This window comes from Silene latifolia, chromosome Y (assembly GCF_048544455.1).
Source record: "Silene latifolia isolate original U9 population chromosome Y, ASM4854445v1, whole genome shotgun sequence".
Lineage (NCBI taxonomy): Eukaryota > Viridiplantae > Streptophyta > Magnoliopsida > Caryophyllales > Caryophyllaceae > Silene > Silene latifolia.
Window position 1 is genome coordinate 231,301,921 of NC_133538.1, and position 18,193 is coordinate 231,320,113.

General features: G+C 36.6%; 1 protein-coding gene across 2 annotated transcripts; it reads left to right on the forward strand.

Moving 5' to 3' along the window:
* Positions 1-218: 218 nt before the first annotated feature.
* Positions 219-17,906, forward strand: LOC141626286 (uncharacterized). 2 transcript variants are annotated; one of them, XM_074440188.1, is made up of 17 exons: positions 219-742; positions 2,933-3,669; positions 4,856-5,989; positions 6,664-7,017; positions 7,123-7,194; positions 7,350-7,418; positions 7,544-7,572; positions 7,655-7,742; positions 7,845-7,991; positions 10,236-10,424; positions 10,511-10,590; positions 11,565-11,637; positions 11,746-11,850; positions 12,787-12,892; positions 15,041-15,128; positions 16,535-16,779; positions 17,582-17,906. In XM_074440188.1, the coding sequence occupies exons 1-16, from the start codon at positions 397-399 to the stop codon at positions 16,737-16,739; spliced, it is 3,822 nt and encodes a 1,273-aa protein (XP_074296289.1). In that variant the 5' UTR covers positions 219-396; the 3' UTR covers positions 16,740-16,779; positions 17,582-17,906. The 2 variants fall into 2 exon arrangements, with proteins under 2 accessions (XP_074296289.1, XP_074296288.1); XM_074440187.1 differs by lacking the exon at positions 17,582-17,906 and having other exon boundaries at positions 16,535-17,104.
* The last annotated feature ends 287 nt before the right edge of the window (positions 17,907-18,193 follow it).

Here is an 18,193-nt window from a genome sequence, read left to right on the forward strand (position 1 = left end):
GATGTACTATATGTCTATATTCCATTTTATTGTGAAATTTATATTCACACATTATTTTAATATCCGTGCAACGCACGGACAAGAAAACTAGTAATTTTTATAAGGTAGTAATTTTGAAAATGTCGTATTTATTTGACTGTTTTGACAATTTACTTATTATTATTATTTTTAATTTAATTTATTTTATTTTTAAGTGAAGATTCTCGAAGAAGACACCTATGTCCCGACCTCTCTTTCAAAGTTTCAATTACACAACTTTCCCGCACAAAACCTTCCACCCTTACTCCACTCTCGCTCCCCCAAATCATAAACCCTAATCCTTCAAAATTGAATAAATCCCCAATTTAATCCCCAAATTCCACTCCATTTCAATCCTAATCGCTCAACACACCAACAATGTCGGCAAAAATTCCTGATAACAACGAAATGGAAGAAGAAACGATACACAAAAAACGGGCGAGAAGAGTAAGCTTCGCCGAGACAACTGCAGTTCACTTCTTCAATCGAGACGACGAATCGGAATCAACACCGGATAATGCTTCGAAGGAGGAGTTAAATTCTAGCAATGGGAAGCTCAGTAGGACTGAGAGTGGTGAAATGATGGAATTGCTTCAAAGTAGAAGTAGTAGCAGTAGCGATGATTCGGATGGTGATGATGATGTTGAAACTGTGATCAAGAGCGCGTTTCTTCGGCCTATGGAATCGCCTTCGTCTGGTAGTTGTTTCGGGTCTGCTACTGATGGTAATCCTTTCCTTTGAAGATTTTATTGAAGGTTAAGTTAGTGGCTTTTTAATTAGGATGTTGAATTGTCGATAAGCAACATCGTATAGTGAAGAAATTTGTTACTTTTGATGTGTTTAGTAGTAAATAAGTTTTCGGAAATGTGGGTTCTCTGGCGAATGTTGATGAAGTAGCTATCCCAAACTAAACAAACCTTTATTGTAAGCAGGAAAACCGTGATCAATCAATATATCAGCTTGATGAGTGACACGCCTAAAACGTCGCTATAAAAGACGGTCAAATTAACAATTTATATACCACAATACGTACTAGTTAATACTAATTATAAAACAAGTAAGTAGCAAGTAATGTGATCGAACCCAAGAGAAGGGGGGTTTGCAATGGTGTAATCGAAAGAGCAATTAGAACAATTGTGACAAATCAACAAGTATGTAAATAAAAAGGGGGGAGTTGGTTTGGTTTGGTTTTCAAGCAACAAAATGGAATTCAAACAAGAGTAGCAAGCAAGTAAGCAATTGAAGATGATTATCAAATATGAGAGGAAACTTAACCCAACCCATTTAGTGAACCACTTTGGTCGATCCTAGACACAATCAATCCCTTAATTATATATTATCACCTTTTTGTGAAGATTACTCTCCTAAATCTCCTTAATAGTGGTTAAATGACAAGGAAATCACACTTAATCAATTAATCCAACTTATCAATCCTACCAAGTAGAAATCACATACATTGGTCAAGGTAATAAGAAGATAAAAGTAGAGATTCAATAAGGGTAATTAGACACAATGAAAACACAATTAATGCTTAATTACAAGTTAATCCTTTACTTGATGATTAAGCCAAGAAGAAATCACATTCATTAGCATAATAACAAGGTGTTGCAAAGATGAGATTACAAGGAAATCACACTTAATAATCCTAACAACAATAAATTAAGGAACTTGATTAAATTAAGTAACAAGGAGATCACACTTAATCACTCAAATTAAACCAGATTTCCAAAATTCCAACAATAAACTCAAAGGATTAACAATAATAATAATAATTAGGGAAAGATTAAAGAGTCTTACAACCAAAGTTTACACTTTTGGATTGGATTAAGAAGGGAGATTAGTTCTCCATAATAGATCTAAATTCCAAATAAGATGATAATTCTCCAAATTACAACTTGATTAGAAATTAAAGCATAAGATACTCAAAACCTAGTGGTGTTCATCTATTTATAGTCCTAAGATGCAGAAGATTAATGGGCCTTAAGATGAGCACAAGCCCGTAACAAAAATTGAGGAAATCCAGAAAATTCGCACGGTGCAAATTTTTGTACTGGAAATTCGCACGGTGCGAGTTTCTTGCTGAACTCCGCTTTCAATTCATCCTTCGCTTCCTTCTTGAAAGGCTTCTTCAAGGTCTATTTGGTGCTTGTTCTTGGCCTTCCTTTGATGCTTCCCTTGCTTCTTATTACTCTCAAATCCTTCTTGAAAATTCTTTGTTAAATGTAGTAGCACTTGGGATTGGTTAAAGAGCATTAAAATGTCCAAAAAACCGCTTCCAAATGCTACTAATTGAGCTCCAATTGCAATGAAATGTAGGTAGAAATGGGAGCTCATCAATGAGCTATCTAATTATCTGTGTTTGATCGTACCTTAAAAAAAAAAAGAAAATGTGCTCTATTGTACTATAGAACTAGTGAGAGGTGCTTGAGCTAACCTCCATGCACACGTTCTTTCTTTCAAGCTTAAAGTATTAAAGTGACTGTAACGATTGCCAATTGATTGGTGTTTGTTCAAAGACTTGTTGGAGATTTTCTACAACTGGTGTTGATATTTAAGATGACAATTATTAGGTCCTTTTGGCTTAAAAACTGTATTTGGTTAATTGACGTGTCTTGCCCTGTCTTATATCGTTTGATGAACATGTCTGTGTGATATATGTGTCTCTAGATGCGATATTTATAATCATGGTGTCAAGTGTAGGCTAAAGGAAACTATACTTTAGTGGTAAAATATAAATTTTGCGGACACTTGGTGGCTAACTGGCTATTGCTTGTGCACATTGAAGTTCGGTCTGATAGTGTGCATAAATTGCTAGCTGTTTAGTCATTATCGGCTCATCCGTTTTACTTGACTATATTGGTTTTACTTTCCTACATTATCCTAATTTCATATTTAAGTTCCTCAATCTTTGCAGAGGATAACTTTTTCGGGCCTGTATCAGCTGAATTCATTAGACCTGGACGGTTATCAGATTCTGCTATATCAGATGAAAATCATGAAGTTACAATGGATTCGACTGCTTTTTCTATGAACTTTCGCAGTCTAGCAAGATCAGATTCTGGAGGAGAATTTAAAACGCCAACAGGGGTTCGAGTACCTTTTGGCGAGAGAACTCCTGGGGCAACCTCCACTGAAGCTAGTCTTGGTGATTTGATGGTACTGACCGGAAACGGAAATCGTATCTCTCATTCTTCTTTGCGTGTTACTAAAGTTAATGACAGTGGCAATTCTGATGATATGAGTCTTTTGGGGACGCACCACTACAATTATGATTATGGACAGCTGCCTCCTGAATTGGATGTTTTACTGGCTGAAGGCAACGAGAGTGTGGAGGCTATGTCTCTTATTGGTGATATTGAATATTCAAACTCCATGTGTGCATCTAATCCAAAGCGTAGTCATGATTTAAGTGGATGTGATAATTTTGATCAAACTGACAGTGAAGATGCAGGTTCTGTCCATAAAAATGATTTTCTGGAGATATCCGCTGAGGCAATTTCTGTAGATCTGAATGTTGAGAAACGAAATGGTGACATTTCTGATGCTACTCTTGGTGAGAAAACTCAAAGTCATTCAAAAGAAGTGGACGATGGTCCAGGTTCTATAACCCCAATTAATGAACATATTCAAGCTACTTTTCTTCAGACACATGTAAGAGTCTCTTTATGATCACGTAAGGAAATGCATATCAATGAACACTTAGAGCAATAGCAATAGAAGAAGTTTATATAAAGTTCTTCTTTTGCCACGACACATTTCATTAATTCCAATGTTTAAGAACTTTTATTCACAATAGATGACATTTGTATAAAGTTCTTAAATGAAAAATAGTAAATATGTAATTGGTATTCACAATTTTCAAAGTCATGTTTATTGGTCCCCAATTTTCCATGTATAAACAAACCAAGTTCTTATTTTAGAACTTAATTCTTAAAATTAAGAACAAACTTGTAGTTGCAATAGAATAACTTTTTATTTTGGGTTCTTATTGACAACCCCAAGCATAAGAACCACTATTGCTATTGCTCTTAGAAGTTTAGAGCTCATCAACCACAAAAAAAGTTGCGGACTCATGGATTTTAGTTCATGAGATGAACTTCTCCAAAAAACAGTTAGAAGATGAACATGCTGCTGGGAATTGTGGCGGCTTGTGGGTATAGCCCGTGACCCACTAGTTAATTACAACGACAACTAGGTATATTGTCGATTGAATAGTTATATTTTCTTAAAATTGTTCTCCAGTACTAAGAAAACATGACTGCATTCAACTATAAAGTTCAGCATGAGTACTTATGGTGCTTCAAGTTCCTTTTTCCCTTTTTTTGAACCATATCTAAGATTTTAAGGAACTTCAGGCGTGATGTGTGTTATAGATGTGTGCATGTGCACACCACATGAAATTTGCATTTAAATGACACTGAAAAAATAAGTACTCCCCCCTTCTTCCCCAAGTATCTAAAATTTGAATATGGGCTTTGAACGGCTTTATTTTAAGATATGAAAGTGCGACCCGATTAATCCTGTATAATGGATTGAGATGGGCCATATAGCCTTTACTTGCGTAATGAACGGATCAACATTACTAGCAGAAAGATGCATGGCTGATGAATGATAACTTTTTTTTGCTTTATACTTCTTCCTTACCCTACATGGCAGAAGATTCATTAAGGGCATCGCAATAATGTTGAAGATGTAACTAATGCTCAGTTATAGGGACATTTTCGTTCCATTGTCTTCTTTTCTTTTTCTTTTTTCAAGTAAAGTTAAGCATGGATTTCTCTGTGTCCCCTCCAGTCTTGTGATTTGTTAGTACTGTCCAATTCTTTTGTGATTGCAGGATATTCCATTGGAGAAGGATAGAAATGGTAGGATAGATTCAAATCCTGGCTCAATATCCTCATTACTTTCTAAACGTAGGCAGATATTTAAGGATCCATATGGCTTTGAAATTCCTCTACAGAATTCACCTCAGGATGATAAGGTATTTCATGTTAGAGGAACTCAAAACCGTGCTTGGAGTACTTCAGTTTTTGCAAAAAGCGTTTCAAGACTCAAAAGGCTTGAAACTTCGTTTCTTTCTGCTTCGAAGTTTGAGGGAAATGCTTCGAAATTAAGAGTTCATGGATTATCACCAAAATATTTGGAAAGAGACAAGAATGTGGAATATGCTAGTAAGGATATATCATTTACTCGTTTTGATGCCCCTGTTGCTTGCTTGTATGTGCGTTTTGCTGAGTCTGATGGACAATTCAATAGGGAAAGTGATGGAGATAGCTATGATTTGAAAAATACAGGAGTAGTGCAGTCTGAAAGCTGTATCGAGGTTGAGAAAAATGAAGAATCCTTGAGCCTGCATAAAAGTTCACCGTCTCCTAAAACTTCTGCAAGACGTCTTGTTGTTTCTTCTTCAACATCTTCTGTAGAAACAGGGTCATTGAATTGCAAGGCAAGAGACAGCGATGAATCTGAAATGGAAACACCTGCTATAAAAACTCTACAATCTATGCGAAGTGATCTCTCTTTGTTAGATATCACATTCAATGATTCAAAAGACAGTATCAACACGGTTATGCTTGGTGATATTGCTTGTTTGCCTGCAAGTGGAGTGGTAGACAAGGTCTCAGCTTCTCCACTTTATGAAAGTCTGATCATGTCCAATGTAGATCATCATGGTCACAAAGAGGGAGATGGTTTAGCCTCTACTGTCGAAAACTACAGTAGTTTGATTGTTGAGAAAAAAAAAAAATCAAAGCTGTCTTCATGTGACATTGATCATCAGTTGAGTAAACCTGCTAAGGCTGATTTGAAGGATAAGGTCTTGAAATCTCACAATGTAATCAGCTCGAATAATGATGTTGAAACTGGGAGGACATTAACTTCCTCCACTATGGACGTTCCAGTGCAGAGAATGCAATCTATTCCTGGTTGTACTCTAATTTCAGATGCTAGATCAGATGAGCTGCCAGTCCAGGTCATATTTAGTAACCTTAAATTGTCCTATAATTTATTTCTCCCTTCATACTCTCTGTTCTCTGTCTCAGTTACACATTTTTTTTGTTTGTTCATGTTTTTATCCTCACCTTTCTCATGTCTGTATTATTCTTTTGGCTTTGGGATATAAATCATAAGAGTAATATGGACCAACTCAAAATGGTTAACACCGTTTTCCCCTTTATTTTCATGTAGTAGATTGTACCCCTTTACTAGGGTTATACGTTTCTCGGAAACACCCGTTATGCTGTTGCAAAAAAAAAAAGGTTGCATATGCCGAAGTCCCTGTATCCATTTGTGTGCGAAAGACCTTTTATAAGCAATGGGGTAATGATAATGATATTTATGGCTTATGTTTCTTTCGTTTCAAATGTCTCCCTTTTTTTCTCTCTTCTTCCCTGCCTTTTTTTATTTTATATTTCCCGAATGCTTCCTCATAGCGGTTCATGTAGCCAGATTAAATTATTTAGGGACTAAGCTATGTTGTTGATGTGCTATAGAAGTCTGTGCTTGTGCTGAATGGTTAGATATTACTGTTACATCTTGCCTTGGAAAGCAGCATGTTGTTTGCTATTCCAATTAAGTTTAGCACACTGTCGTAAATGATAGATCTTCATTGTCTTGTGCTCTTTTCATTGATGATTGATTGAACAGGTATTTGATAATCCTATAGAGAAGCAGGTTTGCAGCATGATGCTGAATGTAACATGTGACTTGAGAGATAAAGCAGAAGTGAACTTTTCTGAAGGACAGTGTGATGCACCTCATGATAAGCTAATTAGCAAATATAATGAAGATGCTCAGCTCTTACTGGAATCATCTGATATTTGTGCCAGTGATGGCCCTTTGAGTCACAAAAGGAAATTATTTGATGAGATTCATGATCATGATGATCATGACTTGTTATCGCATAAGCCAAAGTTATGCAAAGATCAGAAGAACTTTGAGGAAGACCACAAGGGGTCTCATTGTATTGAAAGTGATTTAGCATCAAGAGATTGGGCTGATGTAATGCTATGCTTTCAGTTGGTTTTACCTTAAATAGCTACCTGAAGCAAATATCTATAGATTTTTTTTTGGTATTTACTCTTAAATTTACTATTCACCTTGTAGGTATTTACTAGCTTCTGCGGAGTGACAAAACAGCTGCTTATTCCTATAAGTGACAAGTTCGATGTGGCAATGGCATGTACTCTTCTGAGGCAATTTGAGATATCTACTTGTATCATTTAATGGGCTAATTGTTAACATTATCCAATTGTTGAGCTTTGCTGAGTGCTGACCATGAAATACTTAAAATAAATGCCATCTAAGAAAACATTCACCTCTTTTTCTTCCAGGTTGCAAAGCTGGATGATATTATGGTGTACCTGGACAAGCTGAAAAGTTATGAGCTTCTTCATCACGAAGTAAGGTCTCAAGTCTGTTGTTTCATTAAAAGTTGTTTATTGTTCATTCAGCAAGCACATATTAACTTGGTAAAATGTGGTTAAAATTTCTATTTAACAACACCTGGCTCTACCGAATTCTGCAGAAATTATTGGAGTCAGCACATAGCACAAGGTAATGTTATACCTGTTGAGGTGAAACATCTGAATTTCTAATCTTCAGATTTGGACGTGAACTCATATATTAATTTTTGTAGAGTGGCCGATACAAAATTGCTACTGTATAAAACTGTGTATCAAAAAGCGAAATTGCAGCTAGTACGTCTCAAGAGGGACAAATTATTGGTACAATTGTTAATTCTATCTTTTCTGCTATCTCACTTGACCTCATTCTTATCGACTGAATCTAACCGATCCTTCTTAATTGCACTAATTCCTGGTATGCAGGACCAAGCTTCTAGAATGAAGTCTAGAGTTGATGAATCAGAGAAAATGATTTCAAGTTGTGACCTTATTAGTAGACGAGGTGAAATACGCCAAATTGGTTGCTTGCAACTTGAAGGCCAGTGTACTGATACTGACAACCGTAGTTTGGTATATCTTCTATACTCTTCTCTCCTTCATTTTTTTTTTTTTTTTTTTTTTTTTTTTTTTTTTTTTTAAATAGTCTTTTGTTTTGGGCTGGTCATAAATCATAAGATTTGCAGCGACTGTCCTACTCCTGTAAGTAAGAAGGAAACACAGTTTTTGGACTATTGATTCCATTACACTCACTAACCTAAATAATAGTTCACTTCTTTTGGTATCATTGGAAAAAATGTCCACATTGCCTATTTTCATTTTATGATATAAAGCATCTCAGTTTGTTTATTTGGCTATGTTTTCCACAAATTATTGTTAGCAGTGCGTCTAAATATAAATTTTAGGTTTGACTGATTCTTGGCTCTTAGCTGATGACAAGGGTTGTTGCAAACATGATATGTGTAATTGAAGGGGCAGAGAAGTTTACTTCCAAACCTTCTTATGCTGCCTGGCCAAAGTTTCTTTGGCAGAATTGGACTATTTTTAGTTGTATCAGGTGTTTGAAATTTTGACTTTTGGAATTAGTGTCTTCCTAATTCCTATAAATGAAGTGACGGATTCAGGGTGATATGACATGAACCTCGCTGTCTTAGAGCCTCTTTAATGAGAAAATAGGAAACCACTTAAAGCCTTAAAGGATATGACGATTCAAGTGTACATTAAAGATTTGTAGTCATGCCATCATGTAACTATGAGGAGTACTTCATCACGTTTTTTCCCCAGATCCTGAACGTTAAACACTCCTGATCCTGAACGTTTTTTCCCCAGATCCTGAACGTTTTTTCCCCAGATCCTGAACCCACTCCTCATCCGCCTGCAAATCAGCCCCAACAACCACCCACCCATCCTCAGCCATCACCAAGCCAACCCAAACTACCACCAAACCAGCTGCAAACAACTAGAACCCCCGACATCACTGAAAACGCCTTCCAAAACTCCCAACCACCCTTGGCGATCGCCTCGAGAATTTCCCCACCCTACAAAACACCCATCTCAACCCTTAAAAACTCATCCTCACCCCTGAAAACCCTAAATCCAGGGATGTCAAAGGTGGGAAAAAGGGATTCCGAAGTGGGTGTTTTTGTATACTGGTGTGAGTTTAGGTTGTTGAGGGTGAAGGGGAAGGTGTGTCGCCGTCTGTGTTGATAGTGGGGTTGGGATGTTTTTGTGGGTGGTTGAGGGCGTTTCATGGGGATGGGAGGGGGTGGTGGTGATGGGGTTGGGTTAATGCTGAGGTGAGGTTGTGGAGGTGGCGGAGCTGGATAGAGGAGATAATGAAGGGTTGGGGGCTTAGGGCTGAGATTTTAATTTTGGGAGGGGTATTTTGGTCTATCCATACACACTTGTATGTCCTGATAAGGAAATAGGGAAGATAGTCTGACTCAGCTCAATAAGGAAATAGGAAGGTAAGGTAGAATAGGAGGGAGTATACTGATAGCGAGTGAAGCTGCTGTAAGCCTGGTGCTTGAATAAAATATCAGCTGCAACTCCGTATTGTGCTCGAGTTATCTTCAAGGTTGGTGTGACCATATTTAATGGTGGTATTGGCTTGCATGTATACCATAATGGTCGAGATCAGGCTGCGGTATATTTGTGAGATCAAATCTCAAACTGAGAGCTAATTCCATGGTTGTAAGCTGTCTTGTAGAGTGTATTTGTCCATGGTGCTAGGAAGAATGTATTTAGCTATGTGCTTTTATGTTGAGGTGGAACTCTCTATTTTTGTAAAGGCTAATTGAACCTTTGTCTTCAATTTCTATTGCTTGGGAATTTAAATTTATGGCTGTGTCCATTAGACTTTTTATCTTAGACGAAGTACTCAAGGATATCTGAAGTTATGGCTATGTCCATGGGATTTTTTATCCTAGAGGAAGTACTCAAGGATTCATAAAGATGCATTCTGTTTCCTTTTTATTCTACTCGTTTTTCTCAAAATGTAGTTGAAGTTAAACTGAGGTGAAAGAGAAAAGCAGACCTGTCTTGCTACAATTTGGTGCTTTATGTGATAGACGGTCTCAAAGTTTGGTTGATCTGAAAGTAGGTTTATTTTGGTTGATTTCTTGTTCTGGGTTTGTGATTAGATAAAATAATTGCAGCTAAATCTATTGTTTGAACTGACAAATACTGGCCAGTTGCATTTTGGGACCATCTTTGCGCCATTGTCTTTCTTAATTTCTTTTGACGCACATCTGCACTTTGTTGTACTTGTGCTATTATAGATATATAGTGCTGAATACTCTATTCCTTCTTGTATAGGTTTCTGCCGAACTATGTTCGCTGAGAAAGGAGTTCGAAGACTCAGAAGGTGAAATAAGGAAGATAAACAAATCCTTCTATTCTTATTTCAAAGACATGAAAGAGTTAACTAGTACGGAAACAGCTGCATATGTGAAAAGTTCTCTCAAGAAAATGGTTGCATGTCAATCACTGCTGTCAGAAATGCAGGTTTCCGTTGTCCTATTTCTTTAATTGTGACAGATTAATTATTTGTATTGAATCCCACTGAAAAGTTGCTTGTGTCACATTTGCAGTCGTTTAAAGTGGAGAGGTTGGACGCCATACATGGTCAACCAAATATTATGTTTGACCACGATGGTTTTTTGTTACAGAGGTTTGCTCAATTTTATCATTACCTATTATCTGGTGATGGTTATTTAAGTTTATTAAAGGGAAAATTTTATCGCACGGCAATTAGGCCTGCCCTACTTTACGGCTCCGAGTGTTGGGCCGTGAAACATTGTCACATTCAAAAGATGAGTGTGGCGGAGATGCGCATGTTGAGGTGGATGTGCGGACATACAAGGAAAGATCGGTTAAGGAATGAGGTGATTAGGGAAAAGGTTAAAGTGGCGCCAATAGAGGACAAGATGATGGAAAACCGACTAAGATGGTTTGGCCATGTGAGAAGGAGACCTATGGGCGCACTGGTTCGGAGGCTTTGGAAACTTGGAGAATGAGAAAAAGGTCCCTAGAGCGAGAGGAAGATCGAGAGAGAGACATGGTTGAGTGATAGAAAGCACGATATGAGAGTTAAGGGCTTGAGGAGAGTCCGTGACGGAGAGAGGCACAATGGAGGGAAAAGGATACATGTGGATTTTTAGTATTTGATGTTTTTTGACAGATTTAGTGTTTTTATTTATTTATTTAATTTAAAGAAATTAATTTATTTATTTTTCTCTCCTTTATTACACACTTTTTCAACAACCACTTTCTTATAGATTTTACCTGGTTCATTCCGGATCCTTAACTCTATTTCGGTTTTTAAAAATCGTTTTAATCTTTTCTCTCGATTTAAATTTTAAGTTTTTATAAAAAGAAAGACGGAATTCGATTTTAAAACCCCTAAGTTCACCTTGACTTTCCATTACATTTTCGTTCTCCCTTTTGTTTTTTATCTTCCCTTTTTTATTCGCATTTTGAGGCGTGCGTTCACCCATGGACGGTTCGAAAGGATGATTCATGTCAGCCGACCCCAAATCATTTTGGGATTAAGGCTCTGATGTTGTTGTTGTTGTTGGTTATTTAAGTTTATTAAAAACTAGCACTTCATCAATTGAGGTTTTTGCTTCATTGCATATGTTGCAGATTCACCATGAAGTCTACTTCTACTTCCTGTTTATTACTTACTAATAGATTGAACAAGGAAAAAATATCTAAGGTGAATTTTTTTCTTTTTTGAACCCGAATTGCCTTTTGTTACCCACATTGCCGTCATTTCTTCTCTCATTTTTGAGTGGTCACATCAATACATCTTTTTGAGGGTCAGATGTTCATCAATGATATGGATGCGGCCGCTGCTTTTTCTTTTGTTTTGAGTGGTGATATGCAACTCACATATGAAGGCTTGGGGACCATCGCAGAACAAACACAAGTAAGTGTGTGCACTGAGCTTCTACAAGCATGGTTTTAAAACCCGCTATTTACATTCTTAACGAAATTGAACTTCCTTTGTGTTTTTTTTCTGTAAATATTAAAAAACACCATATTTTGGCCACATGGGCCCACATCAATCATTACAACAACAACATTACCCCAATGCCAAAATGACTCCCGCAAATTGCGGGGTAAGGGGGGGGGTCGGATGTACACAGCCTTACCCTTGTGTTAACAATACAAAGAGGCTGTTTCCGAGTGACCCAAGATGAAAATTGCGTCGAGAACTGCATCAAAGGACCACTACTTCACAAGAGAAAGAAGCGCATCCACTTTAGTGAGCCATTTTGCTTTATTCCATCATAATCCAAAACCAAAGAGTAATGAATCTTTGGCTCCATTGGAAATATGGAAACTTCAATCATTATTTCGAAATTTTACCACTATTTTGTTTGTATTTTCGCGTCTTAATGTATACTATCTGCTATTTCGTGGGAAAACAAAATATCGGGAAACATGTGTATTTGCAACATTGTACGTGTTTGTGAAAAAGAAGGGAATACGAGGTAGATATATCATGCACCTCAATACCTCATGTCTGTGCGACATGTGGCCTCGCCGCCATAGGCGCCACACCACCTAAATCTAAACATTGGCGTAAGTAGAAGTAGCGAATGTAACCTCATCATTTAACAAAAAAAGTAAATTTTTGATTAAAGTTAAGTAATGACTGGAGGCCAACCATGTGTACTGTGTAGGTCAACTGATATAGAATGCTTTTGAGCTAGTGGTTTTGGTATTATGAAAGACGTTGTGATATGCTACTTGAATCCTTTCTGAAGCAAGAATATACCTTATTAATTACACTGACTGGTTAGTAATAGTTACACCGTAACTCTTATAAATGACGCCATTATACTGTTCTTTTGTGCAGAAAACTGTTTCACGTTTGCATATAATTCTTGATGTTGTGGAAGAAGTGCAGCTGGCAATGATGGAGCTTAAACCTTTGACATGGTCAAGATTTTGTCAGCCGTTAGGTATGCACTTTTTATGTTCATTTTCGGAACTTGGGTTCTACATCTGTTGTTGCTTTGGGTATCGTCAAGGTTTTGCAATGTATGACTAGAACGCTGTAACTAACAGGCTAGTGTGGATTGTGGTGATCTAAATTTGAAATTTAAAACAAATGTATAATGTGCATGGAGACAAAAACTGTGCGCAATGCAACACCAAATAAAAAAAATCCAGTCAGCTATCTACTGCTGAAAGACTCCACATTGTAGTTAAAGTAGGTGCGGCCTCGGAGGGCTTAGGTGTAACTGCGCCGCAAGGGGCACAGTGTGCACAGTGGGCTCCCAAGAGCACAAGGCACATACAAAGCTCGATAGCAAAAAATTTGAAAGTACTAATATCTGATTTCTATCATAACTGAAAAATCGAATATTTTAACCACGAATTTTATGATCGTATATCCATATCAAAAATCCGTTGATCTGATAATTTTAGATAAAGTTATGAAAATATACTTGCAACCTCAGATTATCCGGTCGAATATTTTAACCACTGAATTTCTGCAAGGTATCTAAAAATTCAAGACTGATGACCTATCCATGTCCAAGCCAAATTTTGTGGATAATAAGTAATAACAGAGAATATCTGGAAATCTTTCGATTGGATATGGCCTATGGGTATACATTTCACACGCTTTACATTAAGATATCCGTTTGAAGTAGAAATTTGGATTGGATATCCTACGTATAAAATAGCTAGTTGTTAGGGTGTCTTTGCATTATTTTTACGTTTAATGTTTTGTCTTTAACAAGTTACCCTCTTCTAAGCCAAAGTTGTTAGTGTGTCCTCTACTTACATTAAACAGCATAATAATTTGGAAGGTTATACAAAATGTGCACCATAATCGTAACTAAGTAGATAATCGATTGTTGTGGAGCTATTTATACTGGAATTAAAATGCGCGCGCTGTTGATTTGTTGGTGGAGCTTTTCACTTGACGAAAATCTGTAGCATCTAAGCCTTCTTGATAGATGAACCATGTTAACCAAAACCTTAAAGTTATGGTTGATGCCCAACTGCTCTGATACCATGATAGATGAACCATCTCAACCAAAAGTTTAAGCTGATGGTTGGAGTCTCAAGATCAATTTTATACTCTAACACGCCCCCTCACGTGAATGCACGTTGGGCTTGAAGTGTAGATGCAACTGCAGGCAACCTGGTGCTTAATATTCTACATTAGAATTGAGGGGAGTGAGATTCGAACCCATAACTGGCTCTGATACCATGTTAAGAAACCATCTCAACCAAAAGTTTAAGCTTAAGCTGATAGTTGAGTTCCAAGATCGGTTTTATACTCACTTCTCTTGTTTATAATTTTCATTCCTCTGCTGTCTTTTTAAGTTAGAATGCTTCTTATGCTTTCCTCTTGTTGAATGAGTTAACTTTTCCTTCTAGGCTTAAGCATAGGCCACTATGAGAATCAATTCTTTTTTTGTATCTAGTTTTTTATGCTCACTTGAGATATTCAGAACATCCCTTGGTGTATGATGTTTACTGATGATATTGTGTTGATTGATGAGACAAAAGAGGGGGTGGGGAGAAAGTTGGAATTATGGAGGCAGACTTTAGAGACTCGTGGGTTCAGGCTGAGCAGGAGTAAGACTAAGTATTTGAGGTGTCAGTTCACGAAGGTGGCGGGGTTGAGATCGACAGAGGTGGGGAGTATTATTTTCGATGCGAATGTTGTTGAGGGTTCGGATTTTTTCAGATATCTAGGATCTATTATTCAAAAAGATGGGGAGTTAGACGGAGATGTGGCTCACAGAATTAAAGCGTGATGGTTGAAATGGAAGAGTGCTTCAGGGTTTCTATGCGATAAAGATATGCCCCAAAAATTAAAGGGATAATTTTATCGCACGACAATTAGGCCTGCCCTACTTTAAGACTCTTATAGATTTTACCTGGTTCATTCCAGATCCCTAACTCTATTTCGGTTTTTAAAAATGGTTTTAATATTTTCTCTCGATTTAAATTTTATGTTTTTATAAAAGAAAGACAGAATTCGATTTCAAACAATTTACGGGAGCCATTGAAACACTGGGATAACGTTATTTTACTCTTATGCTCAAAACTGTGCTAATTTACTAAAGGGTCTGGTTATTTTTTTGCAGCTGGGAAACTTGATCTGCAATTGTGCTTCACTGACTTCAGAAGCGGAGCAAGAGTGACTTTGATTCTTGATATTACCTGTTTGAATCAGTAAATTTTTCGAACATTTGCATACACTTTATCTTAATTCCAACTTGATGCATGTAGCCATGTCATGTAGGCATAAAAATAACACAAATTCTCATTTGTGACGGCACATATCCGTCACTTTGGAGTGACGGATACCATTTTACCTCACAAAGTACCCACTTTTTCTCTCTCTGCAACACTATTCATGTGGTCCCATTTCTCCACTAACCCATTTTATTACCATTTTAACTCACAAAATATCCGCTACAAATGGTGACCCGTCACAAGGAAGACCAATTGTAAAAATAATGTCCTCGTCATTTCCAAATCATCAAACTTAGGTCAAACTAGTGCAACTCAGATTCATTATTTTTGGGATATTCTCTCGTGTACCCCTCAACTTTTTCATTTTCTAAGATGTACCCCTCTTTTCTTACAAAAAACTTTGAAACTCTCGGCTACAAGTTCAGAATACGATACTTTTTCTTTTAAATTGACCGTCTTTAAGAGGTCTTCAGTTTGAAAAATAATTCACCGACGTCTCAACTCGTAGTTGGGAATTATGGTTGGTCAAAGTTTATTCGTTAAAAAAGCTTTGACCAACCATACCTACCGGCTAAGAGTTCAAAAAGCGGTGATTTTTTTTTTTCAAGTTCAAGGCCTTGACGAGATAATTGGTTTAAAAAAAAAATTACCGTTTTCTGAACTCGTAACAGAGAATTATTGTCGGTTAAAGTTTTTTTCTGAAAAACGAGGGGTATACCTTAGAAAAAGAAAAAATTTAGAGGGTACAGGAGAGAATATCCCAATTATTTTTTCTGTCCATAGTTTTGATTGACAACCTCTGCCAACTTTGTTTTTACTGATTTTTGACAATGTAGCTTTCTAGCTTAAGAGATCTCCATACTCCGTAGCTCCATTGTTCACTTTGGGACTTAAAATGATCATTAAAATTTCCGGTAATTCTTTGATACCAACAGTGGCGCCATTTAGTGTGTAACCATTTTATAACACAAATTCTCGTTATAGACGAACACTATCCGTCTATACGTATAGACGGATACCATTTCTCCTCACAAAATACCCATTTGCCATAAAGTGGAAAGCACATGGGGGGTGCCCCACCTTGTCCCCCTACCCATTTTATTAGAGGTTTTTACCCGTTAATACGTCTCACCCGTCTATACCAAGACCTATTGATTTTATAATACTAGACACTAGTCAACATTTTATCAACAATGATTTTTTTTTATATAGTTAGTGACCATTTTTATGCTGACCATAATGTTTGTTAGTGACTATTTTATATTTTATAAACCACGATTGTTTTTTTTTTGCATGAAAACTAGACGTTTTGTTTAAGCTGGATTCCTGGTAACAGTCATCAATGGTGGCCTGTTGCTCATTTTTCATGGTTTTACATGCAGGGGTGTCTACCCTTCACAAATCCTTCCTTATGAGGTGCAAGGAATTACAGCTAGAAATCAGGACATATTTGAGTGTCTGGTAGAAGATATTCGGACGTCTGTTCAAGGTGTTCGGTCTGGTTTCACGAGGATAATCAATTTTTGCCGTTTTGTTTCAAGAATGATTGAAGCTGGTGGAATTATCAACGTGGCGGATACACATTAATACATGCTGGAAACTTTTGGGACTTATATTATGTAACTGTGTAAGTTACTTTGTATATCCACTAGTAGATCCATCCACCTAAGAGTGGTTAAGCTGTAGATCTTTGTCGAAAGAATGACATGCCGTTAGCCGTGTTTTTTGTTAAAGCTGCTGTCATTCATGCTTATCACTCGTCAACTGATGCATAGCATTTTCGTGTAAAGGAAAACAAGGGTGCTTTGATGTTGACGGTTTTGAACTGGGTCATAAGTCCATCTCAATGGCTTTATAGACAAGCTAGGTGAATGTCACATGATGTATGATAACGTGATTTTAGCGGAGTTAAAAGCATTTGCTACCACTATGAAAGTCATATTTTTCTAAAACAGCCATTATACACTTTTTTGTATAATTGCCATTGTAAAATTTACATTACTTAGGTAATCATATATTATATTAAAACAATAACCGGCCACTCCATTGCATGCCACGTGTCACAACTCCTTCCCATGCCACGTGTCATTTTCTATTTAAAACATAAACAATTAAAATTAAAATGTGCAACCACTAAACACTATCCTAGACGGCATTCTCTCCTTTGTTTTTTTCCCACCCAAGCAAAAACTATTCATTAACCCTAAAACAATCTTCCCTATATCATTCATCCGCCGTCGTTCTATACTTTTCTTTTGTATAATCTTCTACCCTAAAACAATCTTCCCTGATTATTTTCCTTTTAAACTAATGATATCTTTTCTCAAGTTATTTCCATATTTCTTTCTACTTTTTATTTCATGTAATTACAAAGTGGTGCGTTTTATTACTTCTCCGAGTTCAATTCATTCAACACATTTCTTTTGCAGGTTCAAGATCAATTGATTCCTTTATTGGGTGTAATTTATTTATACGAAGCTTTTCTTTGATGCTCTTTGATTCCGCCGAATGTCTGCTCATGGATTCTCGGAATGAAGGTTATTATTTCAGGTAATTTACCCACACTTAGTTTTGATTTTATCGCGTTTTATTTTGATTGATTCATGGGTTAATTTTCCATAGCTATTCAATTTCGCACTTTTTTTATCAATCCGAGTTTTCTACGGCATACTTCATAATTGTATTCATATTTAATAAATTACGGAATTTGACGATATGTGATTTATGCTTATATGAATGATTATTTCTATGTCATCAAGAATATTGGGATGATATTTGATATAAATTCACAATAATGTTCTTGATGCAATTTTATTGATTTACGTTTGACTATCAAAATTTTGGGTTGTAGCCTTGAATTAGATTAATTTTGCAAGAGAATTTTAATCGCTCATTTTGTTTATTTATGAGATTTGCTTTTTTTGTTCTCTCCTTGAAACGCATATGTTTTTCTAATCTACTTTGTCTCCTATTAATTACCTACATTCACTTTGTGAGTTTGATCTACACAAGAGAACAAACATGTTCCTTTATTGGGTGTA